The sequence below is a fragment of the Drosophila rhopaloa genome, unplaced genomic scaffold, assembly GCF_018152115.1.
Source record: "Drosophila rhopaloa isolate 14029-0021.01 unplaced genomic scaffold, ASM1815211v1 contig_203, whole genome shotgun sequence".
In the NCBI taxonomy this organism is placed as follows: Eukaryota; Metazoa; Arthropoda; class Insecta; order Diptera; family Drosophilidae; genus Drosophila; species Drosophila rhopaloa.
Genome location: NW_025335088.1, coordinates 2,029,996 through 2,049,246, shown reverse-complemented (window position 1 = coordinate 2,049,246; position 19,251 = coordinate 2,029,996). Strand labels below are relative to the sequence as shown.

General features: G+C 42.2%; 1 protein-coding gene across 4 annotated transcripts in view; it reads right to left on the bottom strand.

The window, feature by feature from the left end:
- The window catches only part of LOC108044006 (glutamate receptor ionotropic, kainate 2), a 44,251-nt gene that overhangs the window by 15,756 nt on the left and 9,244 nt on the right, over positions 1-19,251 (bottom strand). For 2 of the 4 annotated variants that reach the window (XM_044460630.1, XM_044460631.1), the window contains exons 4-6: positions 12,432-12,598; positions 4,397-4,633; positions 4,193-4,345 (exon numbers count right to left, since the gene is read on the bottom strand). In XM_044460630.1, coding sequence (XP_044316565.1) covers positions 4,193-4,345; positions 4,397-4,633; positions 12,432-12,598 — 557 coding nt within the window. Of the gene's footprint in view, positions 1-4,192; positions 4,346-4,396; positions 4,634-12,431; positions 12,599-19,251 lie in introns of those variants that run through there. The other 2 variants (XM_044460633.1, XM_044460632.1) reach the window with 2 other exon arrangements.

Sequence of the window (19,251 nt, the reverse complement as noted above, 5' to 3'; positions counted from 1 at the left end):
TTAGTAAAGCATTTGACTCTATACATCACTTACTTCTTATTCAAAAACTTGACCTTTTAGGTTTTCCAGTTGATCTGCTTAAATTGATGTCAAGTTATCTGAATGGCAGGTCACAAAGGGTCCTTTTTAAAAATTCAATTTCTGAAATTCTCCGTGTTACCTCCGGTATCCCTCTTGCAATCCGATCTAGATAATTTTCAAAACTGGTGCCGAGATAATTTACTAAATTTAAACGGCTCCAAGTGCAAGCTGATGACTTTTTATCGGGCCAATCAGATATACGCGACTTACAAGTTAAGTGGCAGCTCTTTGGATAGAATCTCTTGGAAACGATCTTGGCTTTCTCTTGGACCCTAAACTAAAATTTTCTAATCACATTTCGTCCATGGTTAATAAAGCCAGAGGAGTGCTTGGATTTATTAAAAGGTGGTCAAAAGAATTCGATGATCCTTATTTGACTAAAACTTTATTTATTTCGCTAGTCCGTCCGATTCTGGAGTATGGGTCTCCCGTCTGGAGTCCACAATACGGAATACATATTGGTCGTATTGAATCTGTACAAAAAACTTCATTCTTTTTGCTTTACGGCGCCCAAACTGGGATGCAAATCTTATCTTACCTTCTTATTCTAGTAGACTTCTTTTGATTAATTTAACATCCCTAGCCAACCATAGAACGATGATTGGTACTATCTTTATTTATAATCTTATACATGGTGATATTGACTGCCCCGACTTGTTAAGCCGGCTAAACTTTTCTGTGCCAAGTAGATTAACTAGAAATTATATTCCCCTAACTTTAAATCATTGTAGATCTAACTATGCCTTGCATGAGCCTTTTAGAGTATTATGTTCTGACTATAATAGACTTTTTCCTGTAATATCAAATCTTGACTCTCTGCCGCTCCTAAAACGATTAATACTTGCTTCATTGGCACAAGATTGATCTAACTATTACTTTTTTCCCCGGACCTTTACCTTTATTTTCCTATCTCGCGTCTATCTTATCGCGAATCGTGCCGTACGATACACGGCTGCGCCCCTCGGTCGGTTGGGCGGGTTAGCGGGCCGTGGGACTCCGCGCGAAAAAAAAAAACAGTTATATCAAGTATTTGAAACACCTAATGCATTGCAGGCCCAAAATTTAAAAAATCGATGCCAAAAAAATCCTAGCAGATCGGCAAAAATGGCTAAGAAGATCCTATGATAAAACATTTCCATGAGTGAATTATATTCAAAAGACTTTTTCTCTAAAAAACAAGAAAGGAAAGCTAACTTCGGGAAGTTGAGAATACTCTGTAAATTATATTCTCCAAACTTATTCATGCATTCTTAATACTCATAAAAAATCCCAACTTCCTAACTTTAAAAACACCAAAGTTATGGAATTTCCAATCGTTCAGTTATATAACAGCTATAGGATATAGTCGGCCGATCCTTATGAAGTTTGGCAGGTGGGATTGATTGGCCAAAAATAAAACCCATAGAAAATCCCAACTTCCTAACCTAAGAAATAACAAAGTTATTGCATATCCAATCGTTCAGTTATATGACAGCTATAGGATATAGTCGGCCGATCCTTATGAAATTTGGTAGGTCGGATTGACTAACCAAATATAAAACTCATAGAAAATCCCAGCTTCCTAACTTTACAAATATCAAAGTTATGGCATTTCCGATCAATCAGTTATATGGCAGGATAGGATATAGTCGGCCGATCCCGGCCGTTTCGACTTATATACTGAATGCAAAAGAAAGAAGGGTGTGTGCAAAGTTTCAATTCGATATCTTTAAAACTGAGAGACTAGTTTGCGTAGAAACAGACAGACGGGCAGACGGACATGGCTATATCAACTCAGGAGGTGATCCTGATCAAGAATATATATACTTTATAGGGTCGATATCTTTAAAACTGAGAGACTAGTTTGCGTAGAAACAGACAGACGGACATGGCTATATCAACTCAGGAGGTGATCCTAATGAAGAATATATATACTTTATAGAGTCGGAGATGTCTCCTTCACTGCGTTGCACACTTTTGACCAAAACTATAATACCCTCTGCAAGGGTATAAATATAACCATCGTATTGGCCTATATTGTCCACCGCGTGCCTGCATAGCAAGTTAGTGTCGAGAGATTGTAAAGGCCATTTTTTTGTTAAATCAAAAAAAAATATTTTGATTTGAAATTTTTTTTTTATTATACCCTACCAAATTTCATAAGGATCGACCGACTATATCCTATAGCTGTCATATAACTGAACGATTGGAAATGACATAACTTTGGTGTTTTTAAAATTAGGAAGTTGGGATTTTTTATGAGTATTAAGGGGTTATCCGGGTCTTGGAGCACGAAAAAAAAGCCTATTTTCGTGAATTTTTTTTAAAGATCTTACGACAATTTCACAAATTTAATTTATTGTACATTAATGTTTATGGTTTGACCAACATTGTGTAAAAATTTGAACCAAAAATTTTTAAAATTGAACCGTTGAGGCAGGCTTGAACTTGACCTCATAAAAAATTGTGTCCTTGCGGTAGGCAAAACATCTCCGCCAATTTTTATCTGAAATCAAAAAACCAAAATTATTCTGATAGTGAATGTGTCTCGCTTGTCCTCTACGAGCCATTTTTTTTTAAGGTAAAAATTGAATTTTTTGTAGCGCTTTTCATAAAAAGTGTCATTTTTTACGTAAATTTTGGCCATATTTTGGCTTATAAAATGAGTTGTAATCAAAAATTAAAAAAATCCCTCCGTTAAGGACAAGAGAATTATATTTAAAAGAAGTGTGCAAAAGCAGAAGTTGATCGGTGCAATAGTTTTTGAGAAATCGTGACTACCGACTTCAAAAAAGTGGTTTTGAGAAAAACGCGTTTAAAGTGCCGCATCTGCCCGACGCCAGAGCCCGAATGGCTTGTTGTGACGTTCGACGCGCTGGGTTTTAAATTTCTCCCATTCCTACAGTTTTGCTTCGATCGACTTGAAATTTGTAGACAACATTCCTGAAACTTTGTACTATTATATAAAAAAGTTTGAAAAAAATGAATTTTTTGAAGTGTCAAGACCCGGATAACCCCTTAAGAATGCATCATATGAATAATTTTGGAGAATATAATTTACAGAATATTCTGCAAGGGTATATCAACCTCGGCTCCGCCCGAAGTTAGCTTTCCTTTCTTGTTCCACTTAACTTTCATCACACTTGCACTCACTGGGGAGTGAACCCGATTATGATAGGACTAGCTAGTTTCGTCTGCACGTCACCTCAAACTCATCAGCTATGTATCTATGGGGATAAAAGCAGAGCGATCAGAGAAGCTTATTTGGAATTGTGAGTTGCCAAACTTCATTGGTTTTAACATAGGTAAGGTTCTGTCGTTATATAATATTATATTAAAATTTCCGATACATTTTTCGATTATTCTATTGATATTTACATGATAATGTAGTCCGAATTTTATAAATTTAGATTCGTGGGTATATAATTGTCAAAAATTGGTTTTCAGATATTAATAACAATAAAGTTGTTCTTTTTTTGGTTTACTTTACAATTTTAACACTTTTGCAACTCAATTGAATATTCTGATTTGTAACTTAGGGAGTAACCAAAATATTTACCGCTTTTTTTTACTGTAAATCGAAAGCAGTTGTATATCATATAATCATTCAACCAATGATCTTGGCGTTTTGCCTACCTAAAAGAAGACAAAATTCTCCGGCGCTGTAACCTACAAAATCGCAATATTTTGATGAACGATTTTTTACAGACGGTCAAAGTGGAAAAGTCGTACGAAAAAACAATACTTTGTTTCTATAACGAATTTGTTCATGTTTTTTAGGTTGGGGCGCCTCTACCGAATGTTATCACTAGAACTCGCACTGTTTTCTGCGTGTAGACATCGAATTGCGACCTGATGTCAATTTTTAATAAACCTTTTGCTGGAGCCGCCTTTTTGGGCGCTATTTTTGACACCCAACACTCAAAAATTTTGGTTTTATAGATAAAACCTGAATAAACATTTTGCTGAATAGCGCACATGTATAAGTCAGGTTACTTCTTCAAAAAAAATATCAAATATAATGTTCTTTTTCCACAATCATATAAGAGAGGGGGTCCTTAAATAGACTATCTATAAATTTAATCTTTAAGGTAAGTCGGGCGTTTAACAATAGTCTTAGTCACAAACTTACCGCATTTACATAATTAATTAGGCTGAGGCCTCCGTTCCACGGAATTTCCTCATCGCAAGTCAAGTTCGGTAGATTCAAAGTGTTTGATTGATCTAATGTCTGTAAGCCAATCGCGAAAACGTAGACAGAATCGAACATTAGGGCTGGCTCTGACTAAAAATTTGAAAAATATTGTAGTTGCCATATTACGTTAATAAAACTTACCTCAATAGAAACAGATTTTCTTAAATGACGATTAACATAAGGATTTTGAAACATATGGTGACTATAGGATCCAATATCTTTCAAAATCTGCTTTACGCTAACATCTCCTATGTCGACCAATCGAAACGATGTTATGTTTACAAAATTATATTTAAAATCTTCCAGATCATACGTTTCCAAGTCAAAACTGGTAAACAAATAATGGTATTTGTATTCATTCATTTGCTGCTGTAATATCTTTAGAAAAGCAAATATTTATGTAAAATCTAAATGGCATTTACTAAGATTATCTAATAAAGTTTGTATATTTAGAACATACATTATACACACTTATGAGTGGTGACTTCATAGCTGCAGTTACAAAATTTATCTATACTCAAATTTATGACTCTTTCCGTCTTATAGCATGCCAATGTTCACCGTATTCATCACTTTTTTGGATAAAAATTCATCGATGAGTTATGACCAGTGATACATTTTGACATAATGCCGTATTTGTACCTTTTAAACGCTTTGTGTTTGTTGGCCTTGCCTTCTCTGGCAGAACGGCTTCTGCGTGCGTGTTTTTCGTCGCTTATCACCTATTTTTCATCTAATCTGTGTCAGGCTGGTCGATAATGAAGACGCTCTTACCGAGTCCCATAAATGATTTTGTAAATGTTGGTCAATGCGAGTGACGCCGCTCAAACGACGGTCACTCGGAGTTGCCTTTAACCCGATATACCGCACCGAAACAAGAAATAGCCAGATCTTGTAGCGTAAAATGGTATTGAACAGACGGATTTTATTCTGTAGGAATATTACAAGTTTATGATTTATCCCTACATATATAAGTTAACATTACCGCAGTCTCGCCTCCCAGCTTCTCTGACCTCGTTGATTGGAATAACTTGGAAGCGGGAAGCTTGGCTTTTTCTAACTTCGAGCTGTGTGACCGCATTCACTAAACATCGAGAATCCTCAACCGGTTACATTGAACTAAATATAATCTCTAATTTGTGGCGCTACATTTGAATTGCCCGACAATCGATAATTGGGTTAATCCGTTCCGCGACATCCCCACCCCCGTGAAGCAGCTGCATTCACCACGTCCAAAACAGCTATCTAGTTCGATCGTCGCTGGTAATTCGCACCGCTGCTCGTCGTGGAACTCCGTCGGCTCCTGGGTACACTTCCTCCACGACGCCTTTCCTCCATTCCCTGCGAGGGACGGCCGGATCACATATGTACACTAGATCCCCACGACGCATTGGCTCGACGCGCTCACACCACTTCTGTCTGCGAATGAGCGTTGGTAGATACTCGTGTACCCAACGCTTCCAGAATCGGTCTCTCATCATCCGCGCTATACGCCACTGCTTCCTTGTGGCGCACTTCTCTGGCGGGTGTCCGCGGTTTGAAGGGAGGTCCGGAACGTTTGCTACTCCTCTCAGCAGGTCGTTCGGCGTCAATGGAGCCTCCTGGTCCACCGTGACTGGCAGATGGGTAACCGGACGAGAGTTGACAATATTCTCCGCCTCGATAAGGAAGCTTTCCAGCACGTGTTCCTTAGGGGCCACCTCCTTCACGGTATGCGCCAACACCTTCTTAACGCATTGGACCATCCGTTCCCATATGCCTCCCGCGGACGGGTGAGCCGGGCAGTTGAAGATCCATTCAATTCCTTTGGATGACAGTTCACCCTGGATCCTCTCTGGCTCGAAAACTTCATCGAACCTTCTGGCTTCACGGTTGGCTCCGATGAAATTCTTCCCGTTGTCGCTTCTCAATCTAATCACTGGTCCTCGGCGGCACATAAAGTTCCTCAAAGCGATTATGCAGGAATCTGTCGACAGATCGTGGCCCATTTCCAAATGGATAGCCCTGGTGGTTAGACATGTAAATAGTGCCTCCCACCTTTTCTCTGTCCGACGTCCAATCGATACTTGCAGTGGACCAAAATAGTCCAGGCCGGTGTATTTAAATGGCCACCCGTTGGCCTCGAGCCGGTCCTTTGGCAAGGGACTTATCAGTGGCGGAGCTGGTTGCGCTCTCCGAAGTTTACATAATTGACATCTGGTTATAACCTTCCGTAAAAGTCTCCTTAAATTTGTTATCCAGAACTTCGTCCGGATTTCGCTAATGGTCGCATCTAGGTTTTGGTGCTTCATCTTCCTGTGGTAGTGATCGGTGATCATCTCCGACAGTGCGTGCTGGTGCGACAGTATGATGGGGCGCCGTGTGTTAACTGGAACACAACCGGCGGCATCGATTCTTCCACACGCACGTATGATTCCATCGTCGTCAAAGTATGGCGAAAGTCCTCGTAACTGACTGTCTTTCGCTACGGCTTTCCCTTGAGTTTCATCCGCGAACGCCTCTGATTGCGCCCGCCGGATTAATAAGCGCTCTGCCTCAGCACACTCAGCAGCAGAAAGACCGTACTCCTCATTTACGTCACGCAGCCCACGGCACCGTCGAATGAACCTCAGGACCCATGCTGTCGATCTGACCAATCGATCGTAGCTCGAAACCCTCTGCAAAGAAATAGAGCTATTTGCCAAAACCAGTGCGAACTCACACGGCATCTCTTCCTCCTCCGTTGTGTGCAGGCTGCTACTATCACCCAGAGAACTCTTGGGCCAGAGCTCCTCAGGCTCCCGCAGGAACGATGGTCCGCTGAGCCACCGCGATTCTTGGCTAAGGTTCACGTGGCGTTGCGGTCTCGTAGCGTCATCAGCCACATTTTCGGCAGATGGTATCCATCTCCATTGGGACACCTCAGAGGACTCGAAGATCTCCGCCACCCGGTTTCCCACAAACTGTTTGTACCGCCGGTGGGTGCTGCTAATCCAGTGCAGCACAGTCTTCGAATCAGTCCAAAGGACGCAGCCGCTGATCGCAATGCCGTGCACCTGTTTTACGGTGTCCATCAGCCTGGTTCCCAATACAGCTGCTTGGAGTTCCAGTCGCGGGATCGACATCGTCCTCATCGGGGCACATTTGGTTTTCGAACACACAAAATGTGCCCGCACGTCGCCGTCGTCATAAGTGGTTCTCCAATAGGCCACCGCGGCAAACGCCGATTGGCTCGAATCCACGAAAATGTGCAGCTGTAGCTCACGCACTCGTCCTACGCCGAAATAGTGGCGCGGACACCGGAACTCTCTCACGTAGTTCATCTCCAGCCGCCAGCTCTCGAATGCTGTGGCTAGCTCATCAGGCAGGGGCTCGTCCCATTCCACTGACCTCCTCCAGGTTTCCCTCATCAACAATTTGGCGGTCACCATGTAGCAGCTCAAGAATCCGAGCGGGTCAAATGTTGACATAACGAGGCTGAGGAATTCTCTTTTGGTGGGGACACGTTGCCCAGTCATCACGCTACTGGGTACCCTGTGGTACTTTATACTGAATTTAAAGTCGTCAGTAGCCGGCTGCCAGTACATGCCCAAAATCTTCTCCTCAGCTTCGGTCCACTCGACGTTCTCGCTGGATCCTAGTGGGTTCAACGCTCTGACCACACCTTCCGAACTAGAAGAAACCCGGCACAAATCGAAACCAGCACTAGCATGAATTTCCTTGATCCTGGTTGATACGGAAATAGCTTCGACATCGTTTGAGAAGCTATCTACGTAGTCGTCTACATAATGGTACTCGTTGATGGCCAGGACCGCGCGGGGGTCCTTGAAGCATTAACTGTTTTCACATGATGCGCTGAGCACGGCGAACAAGCTGCTCCAAACGTCATCACCATCATTTCATACAGGTCTGGATCCCGCTGGTCATCTCCATTTCTCCACAGGAATCTCTGGGTGCATCTGTCTTGAGGCTGTATCAAAACCTGATAAAACATCTCCTTAAGAGAGCACGGCTGGCAGAGACTTGTACTGCTGTTGGCCTTTGAGCAGCGCTAAGTTGAGGGATATGTTGCCGACCTTTGCTGCGGCGTCGAAGACTAGTCGGATCTTACCAGGTTTATTTGGATTCTCGACCCCGAAATGCGGCAGATACCAGACCCTGTCGTTGTTGGCTGGAGTGACTTCCTGCGGCTCTAGTCGTCGTACATACCCTTTTTTGACATAGTCCTCCATAATCCTATTGTAGGCCTGCGCGAACTCCACGTCGCGCTTCATTTTTCGTTCGATGTTGACGAGTCTCTTGAGAGCCATGTCATAACTGTTTGGCAGTCTCACCTCGTCATCCTTCCATAGCAGCCCGGTTTGATATAGTTGGCCCACTCGCTTAGTCGTCCCGTTAAGTATTCCCAAAGCCCATGCGTCGCCACTAGCTGCGACTGGTGGCGCCGACTTTACTCCAGTTTGCAGTGCCCGGTTGCGGTTGCTCATTTGATCCCTCCGAGGACCACCTTATGCCTGTGGTGACCGTGAGTGCTCCTCGGGAAGTAGGTAGTGATGCCTCCTCTGGCATCCATATACATTGCAGCTAACATCTTTTTTGCAGAACCTTGCCATATGTCCACTTTCCAGACACAAAGAACATATCCGATGCTTCTTCGCGATATCGATTCGCACAGTTGGAGACGCATGGTTGAAGTCCTTGCAATCCTTGATAAAGTGTTGCCCTTCGCACACTGGGCAGCTCCTAACTTGGTTGTCATACCGGTACAGGTTCCTTTGGCCTGCGCTGGCGTGCAGCACCCTTCGCTTGGGTTCCTTGCTTTCGAAGTCCGATATAGTACACACCAGCCTGGCGAGTTCCTCTAGCCATCCGCTGAGGTGTACGACCGTGGGGAAACATCCTATTCCAGTGGCATGCCTGGCCCAGTCCAACCTTTTGCTCAGCGGTAGCTTGGCGATCAGCTCCTCCATCAGGATGGGGTTTCCTAGGTGCTGTTCTCCGTTCGGGGTTGCCTGTAGAAACGCTGCGAGATTGCTGACCCGTGTGGAAAAGTGCACGATCTTGCTGATGTTGTGCTCCTGGATCGTCTGCACATTTCGCACGTTTTCCAGCTGGCTGCGTATTAGCTGCTCCGGACGACCATATCGGGAGCGTAGCTGCTCCATTACAGCCTGAACATTACTCGGGTGTATAAGCAACGACTTGACAGATGCTCGCGCTTCACCCTTCAGGGCCTTGACTAGTCTCTGGTTGTTTTCTAAAGCTGTACAATGGTACGCCGCTGTTGTCTCCGTGAATGCGCATTGGAATATTGGCCAATCCTCAGGCTGACCATCAAACTCGGGGAGATCAGGCAGTCTGCGCGGCGTCCATCCATTTAGGCTCGGCGATGCTATTCCATAGGACCCAGCCGACTGTGTGGGTACCATGGTTATGTGTTGAGGCTCCCGAAATGCTTGCACGTTACTGTGCGCTGGCTGCAGTTCGGCCGTTACACATCTTGGCGTGGAATAGCTTGCGGCAACTGTCCATGTAAAGATGGAGTCACAAGTTTTTCACTTAAATTCTGTCCACTCAAACATGGCGTCGCATTCGCCGTCTCGCTCACTCTATTACCGCTCGACCCGATTCCAACGGGATTCCTGGCGGCTGCATCTTGCCCTTCACTTGCCCTTGCCCTTTGTAGCTCCTCTTCCAAGCTTGCGATCCTTTCCATTAGGGCCGTAACTTGTGCGGATGTGGGAACCGTGCCCTGGCGTGATCCTCCAGCTGGATGTAGATCTGCACTCGGTTTCTTCCCCTTTTGCCCGCTGTCCTTAGGAGCTTGTGCCCGCTGCACCTTACCGCCAGCCGCGGCATCCGTTATGGCTCTCGGAGTGCCGGCTGGTTGATTTCCAGTGGTTGCAGCTGTGGAAGTCTGTGGCAGTCCAAGCCGAGGACTTCGCCGGGGTGAATGTGAAGTTGGCATAGCACGATGAAGATGTGAGCACGTAGTGCGAATGAAGAGTGCGAATAAAAGAAATGACGCCGCTCAAACGACGGTCACTGGGAGTTGCCTTTAACCCGATATACCGCACCGAAACAAGAAATAGCCAGATCTTGTAGCGTAAAATGGTATTGAACAGACGGATTTTATTCTGTAGGAATATTACAAGTTTATGATTTATCCCTACATATATAAGTTAACATTACCGCAGTCTCGCCTCCCAGCTTCTCTGACCTCGTTGATTGGAATAACTTGGAAGCGGGAAGCTTGGCTTTTCCTAACTTCGAGCTGTGTGACCGCATTCACTAAACAGCGAGAATCCTGAACCGGTTACATTGAACTAAATATAATCTCTAATTTGTGGCGCTACATTTGAATTGCCCGACAATCGATAATTGGGTTAATCCGTTCCGCGACAGCGAGGATTCTTAGTCCTCCAACCTCTCTGTAACTAAGAAGAATTTACAAAGGTCATCTCGAGGTCGTGGTCCAAGGGTGACCTCTGACAGGCCAGAACGCAAATATTTGATTCTGAACATGTGGTGTTTTCAAATGAAAGTCCCTACTGATGCGCATGACTCTCAAGAATATTTGAAGGACACATTAGAGAATGATGCTCTTTCATTATTTGGATTCGATAAATCTAATAATGGTGTACGTGATGCAAGTACACCTGCTCCCACCTCTTGCTTTCTTATGGCACCTGACTTCATTAGTAAAAATATTGCTGATCAGTTGCGATGTGAGAAATTGTAACAATATCTCGACTGATTCTAAGTTTGTCCCGATCGTCAAGCGGTTTAGTGATCGCAAGATTACTTTTAAAAAATTTGGATCAGAGGACCTGGACTCTCCTGACCAAAAATATTCTATCGCTTCACGGTTTTTTCTGATGACTCTATGGACACTCTGGATTTCTATGAAAAATTCTGATGTTTTCCCTCAAATAAATCGAAGCCTGGACCGCGCACTTCTGCCTTTTTGATAAAGGGTGTTACTGATATCAAAAAACGGGTTATCATAGTTGGTGATTAGAAGCTCACAATAAATTTTTGGATTGCAGTCGTTTTCGAGAGGTGCTGTCCTTCCAGTTCATGCATGTCTTCTAGTCTGCATGTTTTAGTTACAAAAGGGCCTATGCATTTTCCTTCTGATCATATCTTTATATTATCCGGTGCAGTGTACGCATGCGAATGTTGTTATGATCCCAAAGAAAGGTATCTTCCTCATCCGTGCTGACTTTTTTCGACCCATAAGTCTATAGCCGACCTTCTCCACGATTTTCGAGCGAAGTCTTTTGAAACGGCTGATTATTGATCTATTCTTTAAAACTTTTTAATCCTTCAACATTCTTTAATCTGCTCCGATAATTTCTTGCGGGCAGAACCTTAGAAGTGGATGTTTGTGCTGTAACGACCTTATTCTTTTGTTTCTCGCTCTCTACGTAAACGTGCGGCTAGCTCAGAGAGGTTGTGAGTTCGTTCCACCAAATTTATTTTGGGTGATTGCCCGTGACCAAAGGATACGCAAGAAAAACTTGGGATTGCGCTGACTTATTATTTGTCTTACTATAGTTTTATTGCTGTGTCGCTCCTGACGGGAGCCTTTTTAAAACTCCTCACATTTCAACCTTCCTTCGGAATAGTGATTAAATTGGTTATTTTCCCCGCCCTTGATGTTTAGACTATTCGGATTCCCCGCCTGACTTGTGTTCCAGATGTTCCCCAGACGGGGGGAAATGACGTTTCTCATGCAGTTCCTTGAAAGTCTTTGTTGCATCCACAAGCGTTTTTGCGGCGACATGAAACTAGGGTCTGGGCAGTGTGAAAATTGGTAACTTGTCAAGTAAAGGTGTTCATAGCTACCCTAAGCTACCCTAAGCTCTTGCAAGCCAATTTTCTGGGTTGAGGAAAAGTGTTCGCCAGCTGATTACCTCTCGCTGACGAACAGATTTCGTCGATCTGAATACTAGGCATAATTTTTGAAAATTTTCTATGCCCCTCACAGAGCGTGTGTCAAGTCAAGAGATATTTTAAAAAATTGCTAAGAGTCATTAGGGGTTAATGGCTGAAATATGTTCAGCAATCGAAATTTAAAATCATTTCTTGTGCTTATGGCTCTTACTAAAGAATGCTCTAAGAAAATTATGCAAAGCGCGTAAGAACCTACCTAGTGTTCTTTAAAAACCTTCAAAATAGGGAGAATACTTACATTTTTTAATAAAATTGATATACCGTCCGAGTTTGTATCAATAATAATATTGTGAATTTCCTTGCTTTTAAATTCGTTCAATACAGACAGATAAGACCCTTGAGAAACTTGTCGCATGTGTACTTCACCCTGAAGAGAGCGGGATAGCTGATGTAGGTTAATAATTCCTGTCAAATAAATAAATTTAGTTAATTGAGTTAATATCATAATTTTATCAAATATCCTACTACTGGGGGAATTTAACTTCTTAAGCCCCGATCGCCCTTCTACACGAGTGATACACCAAACAAAATTTATCGTGTATATAGCACCTTTTAAAAAAATTAATTTCTTTAAGCCTAGTACTCAGATCGACGAAATCTGTTCGTGAGCTTGGAGAAAAGCAAACAGCTGACGAAAACTTTTTGTCAGCCCATTTTTATTACCCCGGTACTCAGAACAACGAAAAAATAAAGGAAAATTACATAGCATTGCCAGTCTGTAAACTTGCTCTTTTTTGGGTCTAATCTCATCTTTTTTGGCTCTGTTGTCAGAGCAGACTCTAGACTCTAGACTCTAGAAAAGAGCTAAAAGAATACATTAAAAAAAAAGGTTTTTGGAAAGATTGTTATCTAATTTTTTTTTAAATAAAAAGTGAAGTTATTGATTAAAACTTGAGATCCCATGTTGGTTATATTTAGATTTCTTCTTTTTTTATAAATGTGGAAATTGTATTCTTAAGTTTAGCACACTGCTACCACTAACCATACAACATATAGACTGGTCATTTCATACAACGAATTTGGTCACAAAATTTTTCAATCGGGGGGCCCCAATGCTGGAATCGGCAGGCCCCGACACTTCGTGTGCCTTCGGGTTTTTTCGCTCTCGTTCTAATTCTTATTTTGACGCTCGCGCTCGAGTTCGGTCGTTCAGTCGCAGAGACGCGCATTTTGAAGAAGGTTGGCCTGCGCTTGAATTGGGCTTTGTATGTATGCGTGTTCATGCATTCTCATACAGGGGTGCATGTGTGCGATCATTTCATTTCGATGCAGCAAGAATATTTTGTCGTTTGCTACTTTTCAGACTTGGTACCCTAACAATATGGGCGTATTCACTATTGGGTTAATGATAAAAATAAGAATATTATATGTTATAGTATATTTTTAATATTTCAGCATATATTTCATCTTGGTTTACAAATTCAAATCAGTGGTAGCAAAAAAATATTTTGCATATATGTATGTATTCCAATTAATAGAAATCAATCTACTGAGATAGGAACAGGGCACATCGCAGTCGGTGTCTGCGCTTAGTGGTTCAGAAAACTTCAAACCAAATCAGCTTTGGTTGTTGTTCTGCGAGCGTATGGTGCCTGCATAGCCTACCGACGATTGAATTTTAGGGGTGGGTACAGAAACAAGAACGTTTTTTAGGACACTTGTTTTGAATGTTATGTTTAATGATAATTAATTTTATAATTTTTTTTTATATTAAAAATCATTAAAAGTTTACTTCTTGATTTAAAATAGTAATATAAATTTAAGAAAATCACTTCAAATTTTTTTTGTCTGTACTTTATAGTAGATATACAATTTGTTATTTTCCAAGATTAAAACTATAAAATTATTATATGTACAAATTAATTTATTATTTATCCCACGGGTCGTCCCTCGCAGTTGCAGCTTATCCAGGGGGGTGCGGGTGGCAAGGTTCGTCGCTGTGGTGGTTGGCCGGCTGGCCGTAGAATTCTCCAAGATGAGTTACGAAGATTATGTTGGAAGGGTGACTGCCCTTCTTTACCTGCTGGCCTAGGGACTCAGACAGTTTTTCAATAATAAGAATTTAATTTAGTCGGAGTATAATTTGTATGAGCGACAGCTCTTTATTCATATAAAGTCAAATCTAAACTGAAACTTAAAGCTAACAAAAAAGAGACTCATAGCGGCCACTCCAATGGGTAGTCTTTGCCGGCTATGCACGAGCTTCCGGCCAGACGCTGTGTCAGCAATTTGGCCGGAGCGAGCCTTCGGACGATCGGTCATTGCCGTCGCCCGGTTAACTTAGTTAACTTACATATGTATATTTATCGGTAACTAATTCAAGCGGCGACTTTCAAGAATAAGCAAACATAAAAATATATATAACTAGATCATTAAATAACAACATTAAACAAAATTACACTGCGAATCAAAAAAAAAATCAACCAAAACTCATTAAACATATCATTCAAAACAAGTGTCCTAAAAAATGTAAACAAAACAAAAGCCAAACAGCCGTTCTTGTTTCTGCACCCACCCCTAAAATTCAATCGTCGGTAGGCTATGCAGGCACCATACGCTCGCAGAACAACAACCAAAGCTGATTTGGTTTGAAGTTTTCTGAACCACTAAGCGCAGACACCGACTGCGATGTGCCCTGTTCCTATCTCAGTAGATTGATTTCTATTAATTGGAATACATACATATATGCAAAATATTTTTTTGCTACCACTGATTTGAATTTGTAAACCAAGATGAAATATATGCTGAAATATTAAAAATATACTATAACATATAATATTCTTATTTTTATCATTAACCCAATAGTGAATACGCCCATATTGTTAGGGTACCAAGTCTGAAAAGTAGCAAACGACAAAATATTCTTGCTGCATCGAAATGAAATGATCGCACACATGCACCCCTGTATGAGAATGCATGAACACGCATACATACAAAGCCCAATTCAAGCGCAGGCCAACCTTCTTCAAAATGCGCGTCTCTGCGACTGAACGACCGAACTCGAGCGCGAGCGTCAAAATAAGAATTAGAACGAGAGCGAAAAAACCCGAAGGCACACGAAGTGTCGGGGCCTGCCGATTCCAGCATTGGGGCCCCCCGATTGAAAAATTTTGTGACCAAATTCGTTGTATGAAATGACCAGTCTATATGTTGTATGGTTAGTGCTGCTACCCAACTGGCAGCTTAATCTATTCGGTTTTACAAAAATAATACAATAATTAGTCTTGGCGTTACTTAGGGCAAGAAGTAATTTAGTGATATTTTCTTTGTTTTTTGATTTAATAATGATAATCCGGTCCGGCAGGTCTTGAGGGTGGTGTCGTTTCAGTCTTCTTTTGACTCGGTTCTATGGTTCAGCGGTGTTTATTGCAGCGGTACCAAGTTTTCTGGCTAGGCTGTTGGGGTGCTCATTTAGCCTTTACATGTATTTTCGAGCAATTTCCTGCAGCTTGGCTGAGATTACGTTTGATGGCTCTGGCTTGCATAAACCACGGAGCTCCAGAGATCCTTCTAAGTGTTTTCGCTTGCAAAACCCGAATTTTGTTGAGGTTGGTTTTTGCAGCGATGTCATAAACCTGGAGTCCATAGAAAAGACTTTGCGCTAATATGGACTTATAAATTTATAAGCGCGAGCCAAGCGCGAGCTAAGCCATCCGAGCAACTTTGGTCCTGAAGGAGTGTTGGATACAAGTAATGTGCCTGCCAAAAATGAGTTTTTTGTCCAAAGTGACACCGAGGTACTTGTATGCAGGAAGGGCTCTGATTGGACTTTCGTTGAGGCTGACTCCAGGGCACCTACATCGGCAATTAATGAACGTTACATTGCCACTGTTACCGCCCCAGTACATTTTGAAACGTCGACTTATTTTCATAAATTCATCGGTTGGACCTGACACCAATCGAGACATCTTGCCGAAAATCGAGCGACCAGACAGTTGCAGTGCGATCCTCAATAGGAGAGGAAGATTTTTTAAAGCTCTTAAATGTATCTTAATTTTGTAATTTGATTTAAATATTAAAAAACATTGGATTATAAATCAGTGCTGTCAAAAGCTTTCATTAAGGGGTCGGCTGTTACATTCTTTAAAAAATCTGAATATACGAGAGTACAAAGAAAAAACAACTGCGTCTGAACAATAAAGTTCCATAGTAACAAAAAACAAAAAAAAACAAGAGAGAACGCTATAGTCGAGTGCCTCGACTATTAGATACCCGTTACTCAGCTATCCAGAAATCCTTATCGAGAATTAACGTTGACTCTGTTAAGCACCTTGGCCAGCTGTTCCAAAGTCATCCGTTAGATGGCGCCATGAAAGCCGGAAATGTAGGCGCTAGCCAGGCTTAAGCGTTTAATGGGTTTTTGGGCGTTAGAGTGGGCGTGGCAAACTTTTATTAGGCCAATCGATATTTATTGACGAAACAAATACATATCAATAAAAATTTTCATAATATCATCAAAACTGTGCCCACAGCTTGTGACTTGTGGGCGTCAGAGGGGGCGTGGCACCATTTTGAAACAAACTTGCGCTGCGTAGGAACTCCTAAAATCTACATGCAAAATGCCTATCTTCTAGCTTTTATAGTTTCCGAGATCTCAGCGTTCATACGGACAGACAGGCAGACGGACAGACGGACATGGCTAGATCGACTCGGCTAGTGATCCTGAACAAGAATATATATACTTTATAGGGTCGGAAACGCTTCCTTCTACCTGTTACATACTTTTGCACGAACACAATATACCCTTTTACTCTACGAGTAACGGGTATAAACAAACACCACAAGTTGCTGCGTCTGAATAATAAAGTTCCGTAGTAACAATATTAAACATAGTCTAGTTCCGATAGCGGGTTAACTATTAATTGGTGCTCGACTGCGTCTTTAAGAACAAGAAAGTTCCGCAGTCCCGTACATTAACCGTAATCGTGACACGAACTTAAAATTAACTGCGACATTTATAATCAGTGTATACACACCAAGCGAAGACAGAAACCGACAAATAAATTATTGCGAGGACACTCAACGTATTGGTGTCAGTGATTCGTGAAAAAAAACCAAAAAGAACAAAACTATTACTGATTCCACGGTTTGACTTTCTGCCAACTAAGGCTGTGAGTAGGGGCATAGCTAGCGAAAGCAAATAAATTCTCCCCCAACAGGCAGAGAAGCTAACAACCAAAATCAATTTCGCGAAAACGTAAAAATGCTTCCACGGGGAGATGATACTTCGGTATGCGGCGCTTGCAAAAAAGATCGGCCCGGGAAAGACATAATATGGGTTCAATGTGATAATTGCAAAACCTGGTACCATTTCTCTTGTGTGCGTGATGAAAGCGCAAATAACCTTAAAGGCTGGGCCTGCCCTCCTTGTGAGAAGGATGCTACCGACATCGTGAAGACCAATACAACTGCACAGCAAGGCTCGGCCGCGCAGGTATTGCAAAAAGAGCCGAAAATGAGTTTACAAGAAACACCGGTATAAACATGTCAACTAACGTTCTTATGTTACAGATGCTTGAGGAAAAACGAGAAGCTGGGCAGAGATATATTGAACAAAAACATAATATTTTGTCGCACCAACAGGATTCCAACATGACATGGACACCCACAGCAATGGGCCCCAGCAGCGTTCAATTATCAGCTCGACAAATACTACCAGCTGATTTACCTACATTTAACGGAAATCCAGACGAGTGGCCAACCTTTATAAGCGCCTTTGAAAACAGCACTTCTGCTGCCGGCTTTTCAAATGTCGAAAATATGCTTCGACTTCAAAAATGTCTTAAAGGGAAAGCCTACGAGCTAGTCCGAGACAAGCTTTTGTTGCCAACCATGGTTCCCGAGGTTATAAGCACATTAAAAGCATTCTTTGGTCGTCCAGATCAAATACTAGATCGCCTAATTGAGAAAGCTAAAAGAATTTCGGTAAACAAGAACAGGCTGGATTCACTTATCGACTACGCCCTTGCAGTTCGCAACATCTGTGCTACCATGGAGGCCTGCCAACTGGATCACATCTAAACAATCCTATTCTTGTTCGTGAGTTGGTTGATAAACTTCCAAATAAATACAAACTGAACTGGGCAATGCACCCAAAAGATGGATCCATAGCAAATGTAAAAGCATTTAGCGATTGGATGTATAAGATCGCAGAAGCAGCCTCCACAGTCGTTTCCACCTCATACTCAAGGACGAATAATGTACACACTCATACCAGCTATAATGATGTACAGCCACAACATGCGGAATCGGAGGAGCACCCACACATAGCCTACCGATCCGAGAACTCACCTTGCTTTGTATGCCACGTCACGTATGTCACGTCTCAACAGGTTAAATCAGCTGAAGTTGAACAATATTTTCGTATTGTGCCAATACAGATCCACGGCGACAATATTGAAGTCGACACCTTTGCTTTCCTGGATGAAGGCTCTTCGGTCACACTGATAGACGAATCATTCTTTAAACGTTTAAACATTCGTGGCACCCCCGACCCGATTTGTATGCAGTGGACCAATCAAACCACCAGAAGGGAGGGCAATTCCGTATGCTGTAATATTCGAGTCGCTGGAGCAGGCGCCACAAAAACATATTGGCCATCAAGTTTCCACATCTAGATGGAATACCCCTACAATCTTATTCGAATGCCGAACCAATGATTCTCATTGGAACCAACAACTGGAAGCTCGCTGTACCACGAAGGCTCAGAGAAGGAAAATGGAATGATCCCATTGCGTCTAAGTGTATGCTCGGTTGGGGACTGCAAGGCTCCACAAGCTCCAAAACTGCATTTTCCATGCACCACTGCCAATGCAACTGGGACGAGATTGAAAAGAGTATTAAAGAGAGATTTTGCGTTGAAACTGTTACTCCAAAAATGTTTCGCTTCGTGGATGACGAGAAGGCCCTTGAAATATTGGATAAAACTTGTTCGAAAAATGAAGGCCATTATCAAGTAGGACTTCTTTGGCGCGAGAATAATCCAGTTCTTCCGGACAGCTACAACAACGCAATAAAAAGGCTAAACTGTCTAAAGGCTAAGATAAACCGAGAACCTG